A 17,182-nucleotide genomic window follows, 5' to 3' on the forward strand; every position below is an offset into this window, starting at 1 on the left:
CCGTATCCAGTTCTCACTGTTGCTTCTTGGCCCACATATAGGTTTCTCAAGAGATAAATAAGATGGTCTAGTACAGCCATCTCTTTAAGAACTTGCCACAGTTTGTTATGATCCACACAATCAAAGGCTTTAGCATAATCAATGAAGCAGAAGTAGATGTTTTTCTGGAACTCTCTAGCTTTCTTCATGATCCAGCGTATGTTGGCAATTTGATCTCTAGTTCCTCTGCCTCTTCGAAATCCTGCCTGTACTTCTGGTAGTTCTCGATCCACATACTGCTGGAGTCTAGCTTGTAGGATTTTAAGCATAAATTACTAGCATGAGAAATGAGTGCAATGGTGTGATAGTTTGAACATTCTTTGGCAGTGCCTTTCTTTGGAATTGGAATGTAAACTGATCTTTTCCAATCCTGTGGCCACTGTTGAGTTTTCCAAATTTGCTGGCAAATTGAGTGTAGCACTTTTACTGCATCGTCTTTTAAGATTTTGAATAGCTCAGCTGGAATACTGTCACCTCCACTAGCTTTATTGTTGCTCAGCTTTTCTAAGGCCATCACTTCACATTCTAGGATGTCTGGCTCGAGGTCAGTGACCACCTCATCGTGATTATCAGGGACGTTAAGCTCATTCCTGTATAGTTCTTCTGTGTAATTTTGCCATCTCTTCTTAATCTCTTCTGCCTGTTAGGTCCCTGCCATTTTGGTCCTTTATCATGCCCATTTTTGCATGAAACGTTCCCTTCATCTCTCCAATTTTCTTGAAAAGATCTCTGGTCCTCCCTATTCTATTGTTTTCTTCTATTTCTTTGCACTGTTCATTTAAGAAGGCATTCTTATCTCTTCTAGCTATTCTCTGGAATTCTGCATTCAATTGGGCATATCTTTCTTTTTCTCCCTTGCCTTTAACTTCCCTCCTTTCCTCAGCTATTTGCAAAGCTTCCTCAGACAGCCATTTTGCTTTCTTGCATTTCTTTTTCTTTGGGATGGTTTTGGTTGTTACCTGTTGTACAATGTTGCGAACCTCTGTCCATAGTTCTTCAGGCACTCTGTCTATCAGATCTAATTCCTAAAATCTGTCACCTCTACTGTATATTCAACAGGGATATGATTTAATTCATACCTGAGTGGCCTAGTGCTTTTCCCTACTTACTTCAGTTTAAGCCTAAACTTTGCAATGAGAAGCTCATGGTCTGAGCCACAGTCAGCTCCTGGTCTTGTTTTTACTGACTATATAGAGCTTCTCCATCTTTGGCTGCAGAGCATATAGTCAATCTGATTTCTCTGTTGACCGTCTGGTGATGTCCATATGTATAGCCATCTCTTCGGTTGTTGGAAAAGAGTGTTTGCTATGACCATCGTATTCTCTTGACAAAATTCTATCACCCTGTGCCCTGCTTCATTTTGTACTCCAAGGCCAAACTTGCCTGTTATTCTGGTTATCTTTTGGCTTCCTACTTTAGCATTCCAATCCCCCATGATGATAAGGACATCATTTTTTGGTGTTAATACTATAAGGTGCTGTAGGGCTTCATAGAACTGGTCAGTTTCATCCTCTTCAGCACTAGTGGTTGGGGCATAGACTTGGATTACTGTGATATTGAATGGTTTGCCTTGGATTCGAACTGAGATCATTCTGTCATTTTGAGGATTGTATCCCAGTATTGCTTTTCCTACTCTTTTATTGACTATGAAGGCTACTCCATTTCTTCTGAGGGATTCTTGCCCGCAGTAGTATACCTGATGGTCATCTGAATTAAATTCACCCAGTCCTGTCCATTTTAGTTCGCTGATACCTAAGATGTCAATGTTCAGTCTTGTCATCTCTTGTTTGACCACGTCCAGCTTTCCTTGATTCATGGATCTTACATTCCAGGTTCCTATGGAGAAAAAATCTTTACAGCATCGGACTTTCCTTTCACCACCAGACACATCCACAGCTGACATCCTTTCGGCTTTGGCCCAGTCGCTTCATTCTTTCTGGCGCTACTAGTACTAGCCCTCTGCTCTTCCCCAGTAGCACATTGGACGCCTTCCAACCTGAGGGGCTCATCTTCCAGCATCCTATCGTTTTGCCTTTTGGTACTGTCCATAGGGTTTTCATGGCAAAGATACTGGAGTGGGTTGCCATTTCCTTCTCCAGTGGATCACGTTTTGTCAGAACTCTCTGCTATGACCTTTTCATCTTGGGTGGCCCTGCACGGTATAGCTCATAGCTTCACTGAATTACGCAAGCCCCTTCGCCACGACAAAGCAGTAATCCATGAAGGGATTATGTGTGTGTGTGTGTGTGTGTGTGTAAATTACTAACAAAGAATTAAGGGAAACTGAAATGCTTAATTCTTTGTTAGTAATTTACACAAATATATGAACTGTCTGGTGTGACTACAGCCTCTTCGATGGCCTTTGAGATAAGGCTGAAAACAGGAAATAAATATTTGCCCCATGACTGGGGCCTAGCAAGGTAATCTAAATAGTTAACATTTGACATATATATGTATATATATATACACGTACACACACACACACATACATACACAATATGAAACATATATCTGTGTTAAAAGGTATGTATGTACAAACTATATAGAACTCACATTTGCTGTTTCCAGGAAAGCAGTGTAATTCTGAATTTATTAAAACAAAAGATTTTAAGAGCTGAAAGCATGTTTGAAAGAAATCAACCCTCAGATAGAAAAAAAGAAACTTACTCTTTGCTTAGAAGACATATATATGAAATCTAAATGTCCCACTCACACCAACAACAATACTTGTTATTTATATAGACTTCTCAATGCAAAGTAGAAATCTAAGTCCTAAAGTTTTAAAACAAAATAATCCTTTAGGTTAGATAATTGATCCAACAGACTATTCTTCTACAAGTTTTTGTTTCCAGAAGTTTTGTATTATCCTGAAGAAATGAACCTGTATAAAACATACCAAATTACTGTATGTAGTAGTGGCGAATATCTGTAACTCGGGTGTAGGATGAGGATGAAAGTTCACCCTCAAATTACTGTATATATACAGCATTTTCTAATAAAACAGGTAACAGTTTTAAATGGCTTTTCAATAGTGTCTTCTTTGTACAAAAATATACACAGATTATTTTTCAATAAATCAAACCAGTATTTTGTACTGGCTATTTAAAACCAGCCATTAAAAATGAAATTTAGTTGTTTGCTCTCAAAGTGTACACATACATAACACACATTTAAACATACTATATACAACATATGTATTGACCTACACCCTTACACATAAGTAACATAAAATTATTAATAACTGTCCATCTTGAATACATAACGGAAGGAGGAAGTTTTAGAGTTCACAAGGTTAACAAGGCTCCTCTCATCCGTGACTTGGTCGAGGGTGAGCAGGCGGACCTGGCTTGCATCACGGAAACTTGGTTGGGCCCAGAGGGCGGCATTCCTCTGGTTGATCTTTGCCCACCAGGTTTCCGGGTGCTGCACCGGCCTCGGGCTCAGGGTAGGGGTGGGGGAGTGGCTGTTGTTATAAGGGAGACCTTGTGTCCACGGGAGGCCACCGTTCCCCAGATAGTCGGGTGTGAGTCTCTCTTTTTGAGATGCAGCCCTGGTGCGCAGTTGGGCTTGCTGCTGGTGTACCTTTCGCCTAGTCACGCAGCAGCAGCCCTGCCTGAGCTTCTCGATGTCCTCTCTGGTTTGGTGATTGAGTTCCCGAAACTTATAGTTTTGGGGGACTTCAATCTACCATCTCTGGGAGGATCATCCGAGTTGGCTCGGGAGTTCATGGCTTCCATGACGGCCATGGACCTGACGCAAGTAATTTTGGGACCGACTCATGAGGGAGGCCACACCCTTGACTTAGTTTTTTTATCTGGACGGTGGTTAGATGATCTTGGTGGGGGCTCCCCAATTGTTATGCCCCTGTCATGGACCGATCATCATCTCCTGCGGCTGGTCTTCCGTTTTGCCACCCCCCGCCGTGGGTGTGTGGAACCTATCAAATGGTACCGCCCCAGACGCTTAATGGATCCCCAGAGGTTCCAGGCGGCGCTGGGGTCCCCACCTGCCTCCCTTGCTCACAGCTCGGCAGATACCTTAGTGGAAGCCTGGGAAAGGGCAGCCACTGAGGCTCTTGACCGAGTTGTACCCCTGCGGCCCCTGACCCGGTGCAGATCCCGTCGAGCCCCATGGTTCTCTGTGGAGCTCCGGGAGATGAAGCGTCGGAGATGGGGCCTAGAGAGCGGTTGGAGGTCCAGCCGATCCGAATCCGATCGATTGCGGCTAAGAACCTATATTAGGTCTTATCTCGCTGCGATAAGGGAGGCGAGGTCTAACCACTTCGCCGCCCTTATCGCGTCCGCAGATAATCGCCCGGCCGCCCTGTTTAGGGTGACTCGCTCCCTCCTGAATCAGGAGGTGAGGGAGGATCCCTTACAGGGTCGTGCCGAGGAGTTTAACCAGCATCTGTCGGACAAAATCGCTCGGATTCGGACCGGTCTGGACTCTGACTGGGCAGAGTCTGTCGAGCAGGACACGGGTGGTCTTGTCGATATCACCTGGGAGGAGTTTGATTCTGTGACTCCGGAGGAAGTGGACAGGATCATGGGGAGGCTGAGCACCACCACATGTTTATTGGACCCGTGCCCTTCCTGGCTGGTTTATGCAGCCCGGGAGAGGACACGTAGCTGGTTCCAGGCAGTTATATCGGCCTCTTTGAGTGAGGGTTGCTTCCCCGCCGTCTTGAAAGAGGCGGTGGTGAGGCCTCTCCTCAAGAAGCCTGCCTTGGACCCAGCTATATTGAACAACTTTCGTCCTGTCTCCAACCTTCGTTTTCTTGCGAAGGTTGTTGAGAGTGTGGTGGCACATCAGCTCCCTCTGGTCCTGGATGAAGCGGATTATCTAGACCCGTGCCAATCGGGTTTCAGGCCCGGGTACAGCATGGTGACGGCATTGGTCGCGCTGGTGAATGATCTCTGGAGGGCTCGGGACAGGGGGCATTCCTCTGTTCTGGTCCTATTAGACCTCTCAGCGGCTTTCGATACCATCGACCATGGTATCTTGCTGCGGCGTCTCCAGGGGTTGGGAGTGGGAGGCACGGTTTTGCAGTGGTTCTCCTCCTATCTCCGGGGACGCTCGCAGTCGGTGTTGGCAGGAGGGCAGAGGTCGACCGCGAGGTCTCTCATTTGTGGAGTTCCTCAGGGGTCGGTCCTCTCGCCTCTCCTGTTCAACATCTATATGAAACCGCTGGGTGAGATCATTCGTGGCTTTGGAGTTGGGTATCATCAGTATGCTGATGATACCCAGCTTTTCTTTTCGACCCCAAACCACCCCAGTGATGCCCTCGCCGTGATGTCCCGTTGCCTGGAGGCGGTTCGGGTTTGGATGGGGAGGAACAGACTTCAACTCAACCCTGACAAGACCGAGTGGCTTTGCATACCTTCATCCGGACATTCCACCTCTTGTTATGGGGGGCGAATTATTACCCCCCGTAGATAGGGCTCGCAACTTGGGAGTCCTCCTAGATTCACGGCTCACTCTGGAAGACCATATAGGAGCTGTGACTAGGGGGGCTTTCGCCCAGGTTCGCCTGGTGCGCCAGTTGCGGCCCTATCTAAGCCGGGATGATCTATGCACGGTCACTCACGCGCTCGTGACCTCACGACTAGACTACTGCAACGCTCTCTACATGGGGCTGCCCTTGAGGACCACCCGGAAGCTCCAACTGGCACAGAATGCAGCCGCGAGAGTTGTGTTGGGAGTTTCCCGATACTCCCATGTCACACCTCTGCTCCGTGAGCTGCATTGGCTGCCAGTTGTCTTCCGGGTGAGATTCAAGGTACTAGTTATGGTATTTAAAGCCCTACATGGCAGGGGGCCGGAGTACCTTAGGGAACACCTGCTGCCGGCGTCAACTTCCCTTCGCCCTGTGCGTTCCCACAGAGAGGGCCTCCTCAGGGTGCCACCGGTCAGAGAATGTAGACTGGTGGCCCCCAGGGGGAGATCTTTCTCTGTGGGCGCTCCGGAGCTTTGGAACCAGCTACCGGTTGAGCTCCGGACGGCGCCGGATCTTCGCTCCTTTCGCCGCGATCTGAAAACATACCTGTTCGAACAAGCCGGCCTGGCCTGAGGGTGGGATTGCAGGGGTTTTTATTATCATTTTATTGGGGGTTTTATTAATGTATTTATTGTTTTTTATGGGCATGTATTTAATAACTTTTTAATTTTTGTAACTTTATGTTTTATTCTTGCCCTGTACACCGCCCTGAGTCCTTCGGGAGAAGGGCGGTATAGAAATATTAATAAACTAAACTAAACTAAACTAATACTATATGGATCAAACCTGGATGTTCTACCACAAAGCCTCCTTCCAGAAGGTAACAAGGAAAACAGGTCGTGAAGAGGATGTGCAGTGTCCCAGAATGTATTACTGCATTAAGCGTTTGTGAATATAATGAAGTGCTTTCACTACACTCATGCAGTATTATTATCAGGTTTTATCTGCATATGACTTTATGCATCCCAAGAAAAAGGTGGTAGTTCTCAAAGGCTTATGCTATAATAAAATGTTGTCACACAATAGTACAGTTAAATGATGTAGGAGTCATATGTATATAATAGTTACATTGTAGCTAGGTAGACAGAGAGACAGGATCTCCAGAAAACAGCAATACAATCAACAAACATGACTATCAACTTGTTAAGGATTATTCAAATGTCTATATTTAAAGTAACAGTAAGGTGCCTCCTTCTCCAACTCTGAGCTCCCAAATCTGGATGACCACTATATGGCATCAATCAGACCATTAAATAGCTGTTCTAAATGGTCATTTAAACAGCTGCAGCTTTACTTTAAATCCTCTCAGTTTTCAATTAACTTCTACATAAAAGTTACCACACAACACAGAAGGCATTCGAAAATGAAGGCATTTCATCTCAAGTTTCCAGAAACAATTCATTGGATAATAGATATAGTCATGTCACATGCCTCTAGGACACAGGTCTGCAACCCGCGGCTCCGGAGCCGCATGCAGCTCTTTCAGCCGTCTCCTACGGCTCCCAGTCCTCTGACATGTGCAGTCCAAAAAAAAAGTGGGACTAAAAAAGTTCAACCAATCAATTCAAATATGCAGGGTAGGTGCATATCTTGCCTTGGCTCCACTCTTCAGTCAAACCCTGTTCTGCGCATGCGCGCATGTATGCGCATGTGCACACATTTTTTGCGGCTCCCAGTTTTTCCTTTTGTGAGGGAACCGGTTCCGAGTGGCTCTTTCACTGTTTCAGGTTGCTGACCCCTACTCTAGGACAAGTCTTTGAATTAGTGCCACATCACAGATTTTTGATCACTGAATATTCATGGTTACTTCCATTGTCTCAGGATCATGACAGAATCCAAAGCAAGAGAATATGAAATAACTCTGCAGAATTAGAATTCTCGGTATAATTACACACAAATGCAATACTTGTTACAGAGTATTACCATACTCATAATATGGTAATATTGTCATTTTTTCCCTTCTGTTCAGTTGTGTCCAATTTCTGAGGTTTTTCAGATGTGGTTTGCCCTTTTGTCCTTTGGAGAGAAAATGACTGGGACAAGGTCACCCAGCTGGCTTTGTGCCTTGGGTGGGACAAGACCTCATGGTTTCCTGGTTTCTAGCCTGATGCCTTAACCATTACACCAAACTAGTTCTTAATATGTTAACATTGTACAGTGCGGTATGGTAAGGTATGGTATGGTATAGGTATAGGGGGGTGTCATTATAATACATCAGCAATTTGATTTATAGTGGGAAAAGCCACAGAGGTATGGGGAGGGGCAAGAGGAGTCAAATAAAGAAAGCAGTATCACAATGTTATACACACATACAAAAGGGTGCAACAGTGCAACATGGCTTTTAACATTTTAAATTAACACCTTTAATTTTGCACCCACGTTTGAAAGGCCAGCATAGCGATAAAAATTTCCAATAGTTATATTCATTTAATAAGTGCAGGATATTTAAAAAATTGCATTTTCATAAAACCATAAATCTTTGGGGTATCTTTTGCAGTTACATCACAAATAACAATGCAAATCTAATTAAAAACATCCTATTAAATACAGTGGAGATTACTACCACCTATCTAGGCACAGTGTATCAATTTTGGTTGAAAAGCATGGTCATTTTGCTCTTAGTTGTGTATGGTAGTCACCACTCATAATTGGTTTGTTTTTCAATTGCCATGATTAGCACTGAAAATGGCCCAATGGTTTCTTCACGGTGGACCAAGCCACAAAGAGGAGCTTAAAACCAGCCATATGTTTCTTTTCTGGCACACTGCAGCCAAAAGAAACCATCATTTTCCACCTGGAAGATCCAGCAACCTAAAAGCAAGCCATGGACAGATACTTTACAACTGTACACTTGCGTTGAGAAGTCTCTAGGCAAAATTTTAATGAAATCATAGTTAGCTGTAAGCATATTACATGAATGTACACAGAATTGAAAGAATGCCTTCCTCTTTCATCAAGACAAGTACAAACATTTACAATAATTCAACACTTTATCTAATTATTTTAGCCAAAAATCTCTTCATCCCATATCTCACATTTTATCTATTGGCAAATAAAGCCTCATCTTTCAATCTGAATCAGCAAAACTCCATTAAGAGCTACCAGAAATAACAACATATGTATATTAACTTTAAATAGGTAAACCAATTTCATATTTCTTTTTCTTTACACAATACCATGTCATTTTATCTAAAAACACAAAAGAAGAAAAACCTTCCTATGTCTTATATGTATAAAGTTTAAAAATTCATCATTCCATCTTAATCAAGAAAAATTCCATTAAGAGCTACTAGAAACAAATTAAATATTAATATTTAATCCCTTCAAATGATAGCCCACAAATTAAGTTATCATCTTCTTTTCATCTCCCCTCAATTTTAATACCATAAATTATCATTTTTTAAAAAAAATAAAACAAAACTCTGTTCTTCCCATTTCATATCTACTAACAAATCTTAAGAGTCTCTTCACTGAGTCCAATTCAAGAAAAACCCATTAACAACTCTTTAAAAAAAGGATCATAGACAGTTTAACCTTCATAGAATAAATCAACTTTATTAACTTTTGTTTTCAAGGTCTTGATTATTCCTTTTAGTAATATCCCAAAAACTGATTTCTTCTCTCTTTTCTTTTCCTCAAAAATTCCTTCATAAGTATAACACATTTTTTGTAAATCCAAAGTAAGACTATTGCCCAAGTCAAAGTCACTCTTCTGATTTATCATTTGTGTGTTTCTTTTAACAGTTAAAACTTCATCCAGTTTCATTTGTCAGTCCTGTTCTGTATAACATTTTGTCAATATCATCCTCGTATCCTGTCAATTTTAAATCTATGTCCAAAACAGACTGCTTTTGGGTTACATCGTCTTCTAAAACTTCTTTAAGCCAGTTTTTATTGCATCAGACAGTAAGTTCAATGTACATTGTTCCCAAATATCCTTAAATTCTTCTAGAGCAGGGGTGTCAAACTGCCGGCTTGTGGCCTGGCCACGTCATGGCGAAACCACGCCCAGCCCATTGCCGGCAATGGAAAAAAAGTTGCGATACATCGCGACACATCACGTGACATTGAGAGTTTGACATCCCTGTTCTAGAGTGAATTTATATGTGTGTTGTTGTTTGATTTTTATTTATTTTCTGTATTCCCTTACCCTTTCTTTTTTTTGCATTTATTTTTTTCTATTTTTAAATTTTTCCTTAGTTTTTCTTATTTTTATTTCAATAAAAAAATATTATGAGTGTACATAAAACTGATGCAATCTCTGGAAAAAATGTTTTCCTTCACTCCTTCTCTGTTAAATGAGAAACCATCCTTCCATGCTTGGAAGACACTTTTTGCTAGCAGGAGCCAAGTCTATAATTTTAACATACATCTACTTATATGAATACCTTCTTGCTACCACACTTCCTTTAAAGGAACAGCATTCTTCCTAATGTAACCAATTATTTGATTAGGAAGGCAATTATACATATAAGTTATTTTCTGGAATATTATTCCTGTCTTGAAAATATATTCAATATTTTCTATTGATAGCAAGGAAGCAATCAAAACAAAATGAATAGAGAAATAAAAGTTCATGTGACAGCCAGATATAAAACAACAGAGAGTACTGACACAGCAAACAGCATGTAAGATTAAACAGCAGCCACCTATAAATCCAATTACCATTCACCTGGTAATGCATCTTATTGTTTCAGTAACCAGAATATGCCTATCAGAACTTACAAAGTAATACATTTAATGGTTAAATGTTGAATCACATTTTTCATCTGACTAAATAATTCTTTCTAACTTTTAAGAGGAGCCTGAGCAAATTTTAAAAAAAAATTTAAATTTTTTAAATACCGGTATTTAAAATACACTTTAAATATAAAGGTAAAAATCCTACTTACCAAATCATGGTTGGTTGAATTAGAATCATCTTCTGGAAATGGGATGTAAACAGCTAAGGCCACACAATTGGCAAAAATAGCCAGTAATATAAATATGTCAAACGGTCTTAAAGATCATGTTAAGGAACATTCAGTTATAGATATATAAATATTTGTCATAATACTATTTTGCATTATTTTTTTCATTATATACAAGAAACGTCTTTCTGAAGTTAAAGTAGCATGCTCCTATTGTTTGATTTTGTTTTGTGATTGATGAAATTGACAGCTACCTTCCACAGACAATTATGTTCCCGTGTTAATTGTCTTTGAGCAATTGGGCCTTTCATTTTCTTATTACTTCACATCACGTTTTTCATAGTACAGTTTTTAAACAATAGTGTAGCTTGCATAGATATCTAATCAGTAATGCTTAATCATTATAAAAATGTTTTCAAATAATTTTGCTACTCCACATCTATCATAGTTACCACTAGCACTAATGGAACTCAAATACAAGTAACAGAATAATACCAAGCCAGAGTTGTCTACATCAAGCTATTCCTACCTAGTTACCCACAAATTTATTGGACTTAAGTGCCCATAGTTCCCATCAAAGAAGAACCAGGAAAAAGCAAGTATAAAGCAAGAATCTCTCTTCTTCATTTCCAGCCTACCAAAGATTCAGTCAACAGGATAAAGCTTCAGAATCATTAGACATCAGGTTGCTTCCAATAATAGTGAAATTGCTCTACTATTCTTTCATTTCACCCTCACAACAGCTAATCTGCGAGGTAGATTCATCTGAGAAATAATGAAGAGCCCGAAGCATACTCATGGCTCAGGGTAGACTTCAACAGGGATCTCCTTGTCCCCAGTTCAGCAATTTAATCACTATCCTGTACTTATTTTTGAGATACCAAATACTAAATCAAACTTTTTTTATTACTGAGAATGAGCATAGTAGATGCAAAGGTACATCACTTACTAACAGAGGCACCTGCAGGATTCAGCACTTTTGTCAATGACAAAAAAGGCCTTATCCAAACACGATGCAAACTCAGCCCCCATCATACTCCATAACACATTGACAAAATGATGACAGTGAGCCTCATGGTGTAATTGATATGTAGTTGATACTTTGCATCCTTTTCCACATATCTCATTGAAAACACCTCTGGTTACTACTTTATCCCAAGAAATCACAACAAACTAATTAGAAGCCAACTCTTCTCTATTATGTATATCAGGGATGTCAAATTCACAACATTATGTGACGTGTCATGATGTATCGCAATTTTTTTTCCATTGCCAGCAATGGGGTGGGCGCAGTTTTGCCACGATACATCTGGCCCACGGGCCAGCAGTTTGACACCCCTGATGTATATTGCTACCTGACTTCAAATTCTTAAAATTAAATCTTCAGATACTTTGAAAATTGCAAAGAGGAATGGATGAATAAATGATGTCATGTCCTTTGTGTCATGTGACATCATCATGGAAATGACCCAGATTGTGATTATGACATAAAACCAATAATATGAATTATACAATCTGGATCATTTCCATAATGATGTCACAATGCAATGACATCATTTGCTCTTCCATCCCTATTTGCAATCTCTAGTTAAATACTGATTTGGTGGGCATTTGTTCAATAAAACCACTCAGATTTAAGAGGACATGGACTCCATCTAGACAATAACAATAGAAATAACTGGGTCTTCATCCTGGAAGGCCATCTGGAATTATTTGAGCCTGCCAATCTTGAGGAAGCAGAGAGAACTGTCTATAGTATTATTATCATCAATTTTCATTTGGATTACTGCCCTTTGTGGTTAACATCTCCCATGAAGTGGCAGGAAGTTGGATTTGAGCAGTAATGAATACTTCTTTGAGTGAGGCATGTTCCTGTCACTTTAAGAAACCTTCATGCAATTTGGGATAATCTTAGTAGCCATTCACTGGTAGCCTTGCAATCCAGAGAGCATAAAGGTAGCAAATTATATGGATGTTCTGGTTTTCATTCTAATTCTGAATGAAATTGGGGGGGGGGGTGTCTTTTGGGTGGATGATTCATTTTATGGTCAAATTATTAGCCTCTTAGAATCTATGGCAGTGGTCTGCAACCTTGACAGCTTTAAGACTTGTGGACTGGGGGCTGAAGTCCACAAGTCTTAAAGTTGTCAAGGTTGCAGACCCCTGATCTATGGGATTAGGCAGCATACAATGACGTAAATAAGTAAGTGCTGATTGACCTCAAAATATGCCCAGTAAATGCTGACTCAGTTGAAACAATATCCAACTATAATATAAAGTACATTGGGTTAAATCCAAAAATTCCATTCCACTGATGGAAATGCTTCTTTTTCTATAGAATTTTTGTATCTAATCCAATTTGTGTACATTAATTTTACATATGCACAAAGTGGTCAGTTTTTAAGGGAGAACAATCTAAGAAAAAGCTATGTCCAATAAGAAAAAATCACAGATATTTTATGAAAGTTGCAATTCATGCATAAAATTCCACTGAAAACTCAACACTGACTGAATGCATACATTAATTTAAATGAAATTAGAAACATAAATTGTATTATTTACACTTCTTCCATGAAGTAATTACCACTTATTTAATGGGACTTACTGCCGGGTCATTGGACATAAGAAACATTAGCTTGGAACAGCTGATACTGGGCTGACCTTAATTAGGAAGGGAAAGGTAATTTATCATATTTATAACCCACACATTCTAGCAAGTCTACCATGACAGCAAACAATAAAGATTTAAATCCAAAATTAATTAAATATTTTCAAAAGCTTTACAATAGAATATAAAAGCTATATATTACAACACCCAAGAAACCATAGTGTTTAATGTAAAAGGTAAATATATCAAGCCAGCAATATTTTAAAAAAATATTAGAAAAGAAAAAAATGAGTGAAAATAAGTTTTTGGACACTTAAAAGAAAGCAGATATGGAGGATTCTAGACTTCTGTGGGTCATGAACTCCATACTGGTGATTCTATCATTGAGAAAGCCCTTGTCCTAGTCAAGGGTGACCAGTCAGTACCTCCAATAAACACTTTAAGGACAATATGATTTCAGTCTGGCAAAAGATGCTGTCATACTCTCTAGTGTGTTTCCCACGTGTGTCTTTCTGATATGAAGTTCAAGTCCTCAGAGAACTGGAAATAAAACAAACTCTGAGTGAAAGGATACTTCCATTCGACTATACTAATGCAGGCTCTTCGGAGTGGGTTATTGAGGGATAGACAGAAAAGAGCACGGGCTGGCCGACTATTAGATGTATTACCCTGTTTTTTGCTCTTGGCATATTGCTGACGCTTTCTTTGGGACAGAGATCCTACAGGTTGAGCTGGGGTGGTGCTCATGCCTTGGGCAGCCTTAGCTTGTCTAGCAGCATCAATTGCAGCTTGCCAAGATAGCACCCTTTGCTTGGTAGGTGCTGTGTTGTTCGGCTGGAGTGCTGGGCTGTCACCAGGAAGAGGAATTCTGGTGCTATTTGCATAGCTTGCTTCTGTGGGAAAACAAAAGAGAAGAAGAAAATTAATTTACCTTTTTCTGAAATCATCCAGTTCCTTCAAACGTCTTGAAAAAAAACCAGGTTTTGGTGGAAGTTTGAGGCCTTTTCTTTAAAAAAAAACACAAAAAACAACAGACCCTTTCTACTGAAGTTAAAAGATTCAGGAAAAAAGCATCTCAGGCATATGTATCTAATGCTTTGCAAAGCTAAGAAATTTCCCATTTAGATATATCTTTAAGAAGCTGAGCATCACCTATTTTAGAAGCGGGGAGGGGGGGAATCTAATTTCTTCCTTCCTTAGAGTGTTAACTTAAGTGTTCATTGTCTTAGAATCAAAAGGCCAGTCCAACCCACCCTGCTCAGAACAGGAATTCAAATAAAAGCATCTCATTAAAGTGGTCTTCTCTTGCTGTGAATATATGAGCAACATTAGATATTCACTGATGTGTAATATATCTATTACTATGGAAACTCAAATGAAATAGCCAAAAAGAAATATTCCGCTAGAAACATGATCTGTAATACTCTTTAAAATATTGGATTATTAAATGGTACTTCCATAGAAACTAATACAGTTAATAATGAATAACTTGTTCCACTGATTTCTAAGAGACAACTCCTGCCACCACTGAAATCTGGATTCATTAATCTTGCTTACCCATTACATATACCAAGTATGAAAAATATGAATCCATGCACTTTGGTTGGCATTGTTTCTGGTTGTTGCTAATTATTCTTTTTTCAATGTCTTTTTTTCAGTGGCAATGTCTTTTCTTTGGCCTTGGGTTTCTTCCAAAATATAATGTGAATTCAGAATCTGACATAGTCCCTCTATCACATCTCAACTTGAGGAAACTGATAGGAGCTTGTCTCTTCAAATTGCATTTTGAAGTTTGGCTTTAGGAAGTGTAGACTCAAAAACAAGTGAAAGAAGAATCAAGAACATAGGGGAAACAATAATTGAGGTGACTGAGTTAGTAAATCCATGACAATAAGTTGCAAAATGCCAATTACGAGGGCAATTCTGAAATAAATCTCCATTTGGTTATCAGTGACAGACACTCCCAGATTCAGAACTTTTATTATACACATTAGAAAATTAGAAAATTACATTATTTTTTGACATAATCACCATTCAAATTGAAGCATTTGTCATAACGTATTACAAGGTTTGAAATTCCTTAGTAGTAATTGATCAGAATCAAATCTGGACTATGGTGGGGGGAGTGTGATCAAAAACATCCCAACGGAACTGCTTCAAAAATTCTTGGGTGAGTCTAGTGGTGTACAGGCGAGCATTATTTTGGACCAACACACCAGAAGTGGTGCCATAGAAAATCCCGCCAAATGTGAAGATGCCGAAGGAGTACTGCTAGTAAATTTCATGGAGCGTGGTTTGACCATCAGTTTAGAAGTCCACTGTGAAATGTTATGAAAACTCAGACAAGCCATCCATAACAAGTGTCGAGGCATGCTGACTGGTGCGGTGTTTTGAAGCAGTTCCATTGGAATGTTTTATCTCCCCCCAATAGTCCAGACCTTGTAAGACATTATGACAAGTGCCTCAATTTGAATGGCGATTATGTTGAAAAGTAATATATTGTTGTAGTTTTCCACTATGTATAATAAAAGTTCTTTGTTAAAGATTGCATGATAAAATGGGCTCAGAATATTCAAGAAGTTATTACAATGGATACTTGGGAAAAGATCTGGGTGAGAAACGTAAAATTTACACAAGCTCAAAATTTAAGAGAGAACTTTTATAAAATGTTTTATAGGTGGCATTTAGATCCCAAAAAGCTTGCAAGTATGTATCCGAACTACCAGCCTAAATGTTGGAGGTGTGGTGGCGAAGACGCAACATATTTTCACATATGGTGGACCTGTAAAAAGGTTAAAGCATTTTGGATTAAAATCTGGTGGAATATGCAGAAGATATTTAAGAAAAGGATAAAGTTTTGTCCGCAATTGTTTTTATTGGGCATTATTACTGACACTACTGTTGTGGACTCTAAGTTGATGTTGAACTTAATTACGGCAGCAAGACTTTTAATAGGGCAATACTGGAAGAAGGAAGAACTGCCGACTTTAGAGGAATGGACTTTAAAAGTTTCTAACCTGGCGGAAATGGCAAAGATTTCGGCGTATTTGAAAGACCATTCGCAACAACGATATATCGTGGAGTGGAAAAAATGGATTGATTACATCCAAAATAAATATGGGACTAAAAAGTTTCATTTAGCATTTGAATAAGTATTGATGTGATATTTATATTGCTTGTAATCATTTTATAAGAGCTAAAGTGCGATAGACCTAATAGCTTATTGTTGTTAGCATATGGTAATTTATTATTGTTTTTTTACTTTTATACCTTGTATTTAGCTCTGGGAAGTCGGGGAGGGGGGAAGGGGAGGGGGGAGGATTGGGCTGGGGTGGGAAGGGGTGGGAGGGGGTGGGGAGGGGTTGGTTTGTTAAAGATGAAATGTATTGAAAAACTTTTCAATAAAAAAAATAAAAATAAAAGTTCTTTATCCACGAGTGTCTGTCATTGATAACCAAATGGAGGTTTATTTCCGAATTGCTCTCATATTAAGACAGATGGGGGATGTTGAAAACGTAACTATGAGATGGAATACAGATTTCATCCACACTGCAGTACTGTTCTGCATACAATATTTCACTTTCCTGCCCTATTTTGAACAAACGGCAACCACAGGGTAGAAAACAAAGGCACTTTCAAAGAATTATGAGGTCATAAAGGAGCTCCCAGTTGACTGTTCCTGCTAAGTTAAGCAACTAAAGAAACCAAAGAAGCTATTCCAGCACTTTGTTTAGCACGATGTGTTACATGTGATCCAGAAATTGCCTCATTTCTCTTCTAACAGACTTAGAAGCCAAAAACAAAATACAGGTAATCCTCAAATTACAACCACAATTTTTGAACCCAAAATTTCTGTTGCTACGTGAGATGGCTGCTAAGTGAGTTTTGTCCCATTTTTATGACTTTTCTTGCTACAGTTGTTAAGTGAATTATTGCAATTGTTAAATTAGTAACAGGGTTGTCTGTGAGTCTGGTTTCCCCGCTGATTTTGCATGTCAGAAGATCGCAAAAGGTGATCACATGACAGGGCAACTGTCATAAATATGAATCAGTTGTCAAGTATCTGAATTTTGATCACGACCATGGGGTTGTAGCAATGATTATAAGCGTGAAAAATGGTCATGAGTT

At 39.8% G+C, this 17,182-nt stretch overlaps 1 protein-coding gene across 3 annotated transcripts in view; it reads right to left on the minus strand.

The window, feature by feature from the left end:
- The window catches only part of CACNA1D (calcium voltage-gated channel subunit alpha1 D), a 272,427-nt gene that overhangs the window by 250,536 nt on the left and 4,709 nt on the right, over positions 1–17,182 (minus strand). For all 3 annotated transcript variants that reach the window (XM_083353210.1, XM_083353209.1, XM_083353211.1), the window contains exons 2-3: positions 13,629–13,947; positions 10,429–10,534 (exon numbers count right to left, since the gene is read on the minus strand). In XM_083353210.1, the coding sequence (XP_083209336.1) occupies positions 10,429–10,534; positions 13,629–13,947 (425 nt within the window). The remainder of the gene's footprint in view (positions 1–10,428; positions 10,535–13,628; positions 13,948–17,182) is intronic.

Source organism: Vipera ursinii (assembly GCF_947247035.1).
Source record: "Vipera ursinii genome assembly, chromosome: 2".
Lineage (NCBI taxonomy): Eukaryota > Metazoa > Chordata > Lepidosauria > Squamata > Viperidae > Vipera > Vipera ursinii.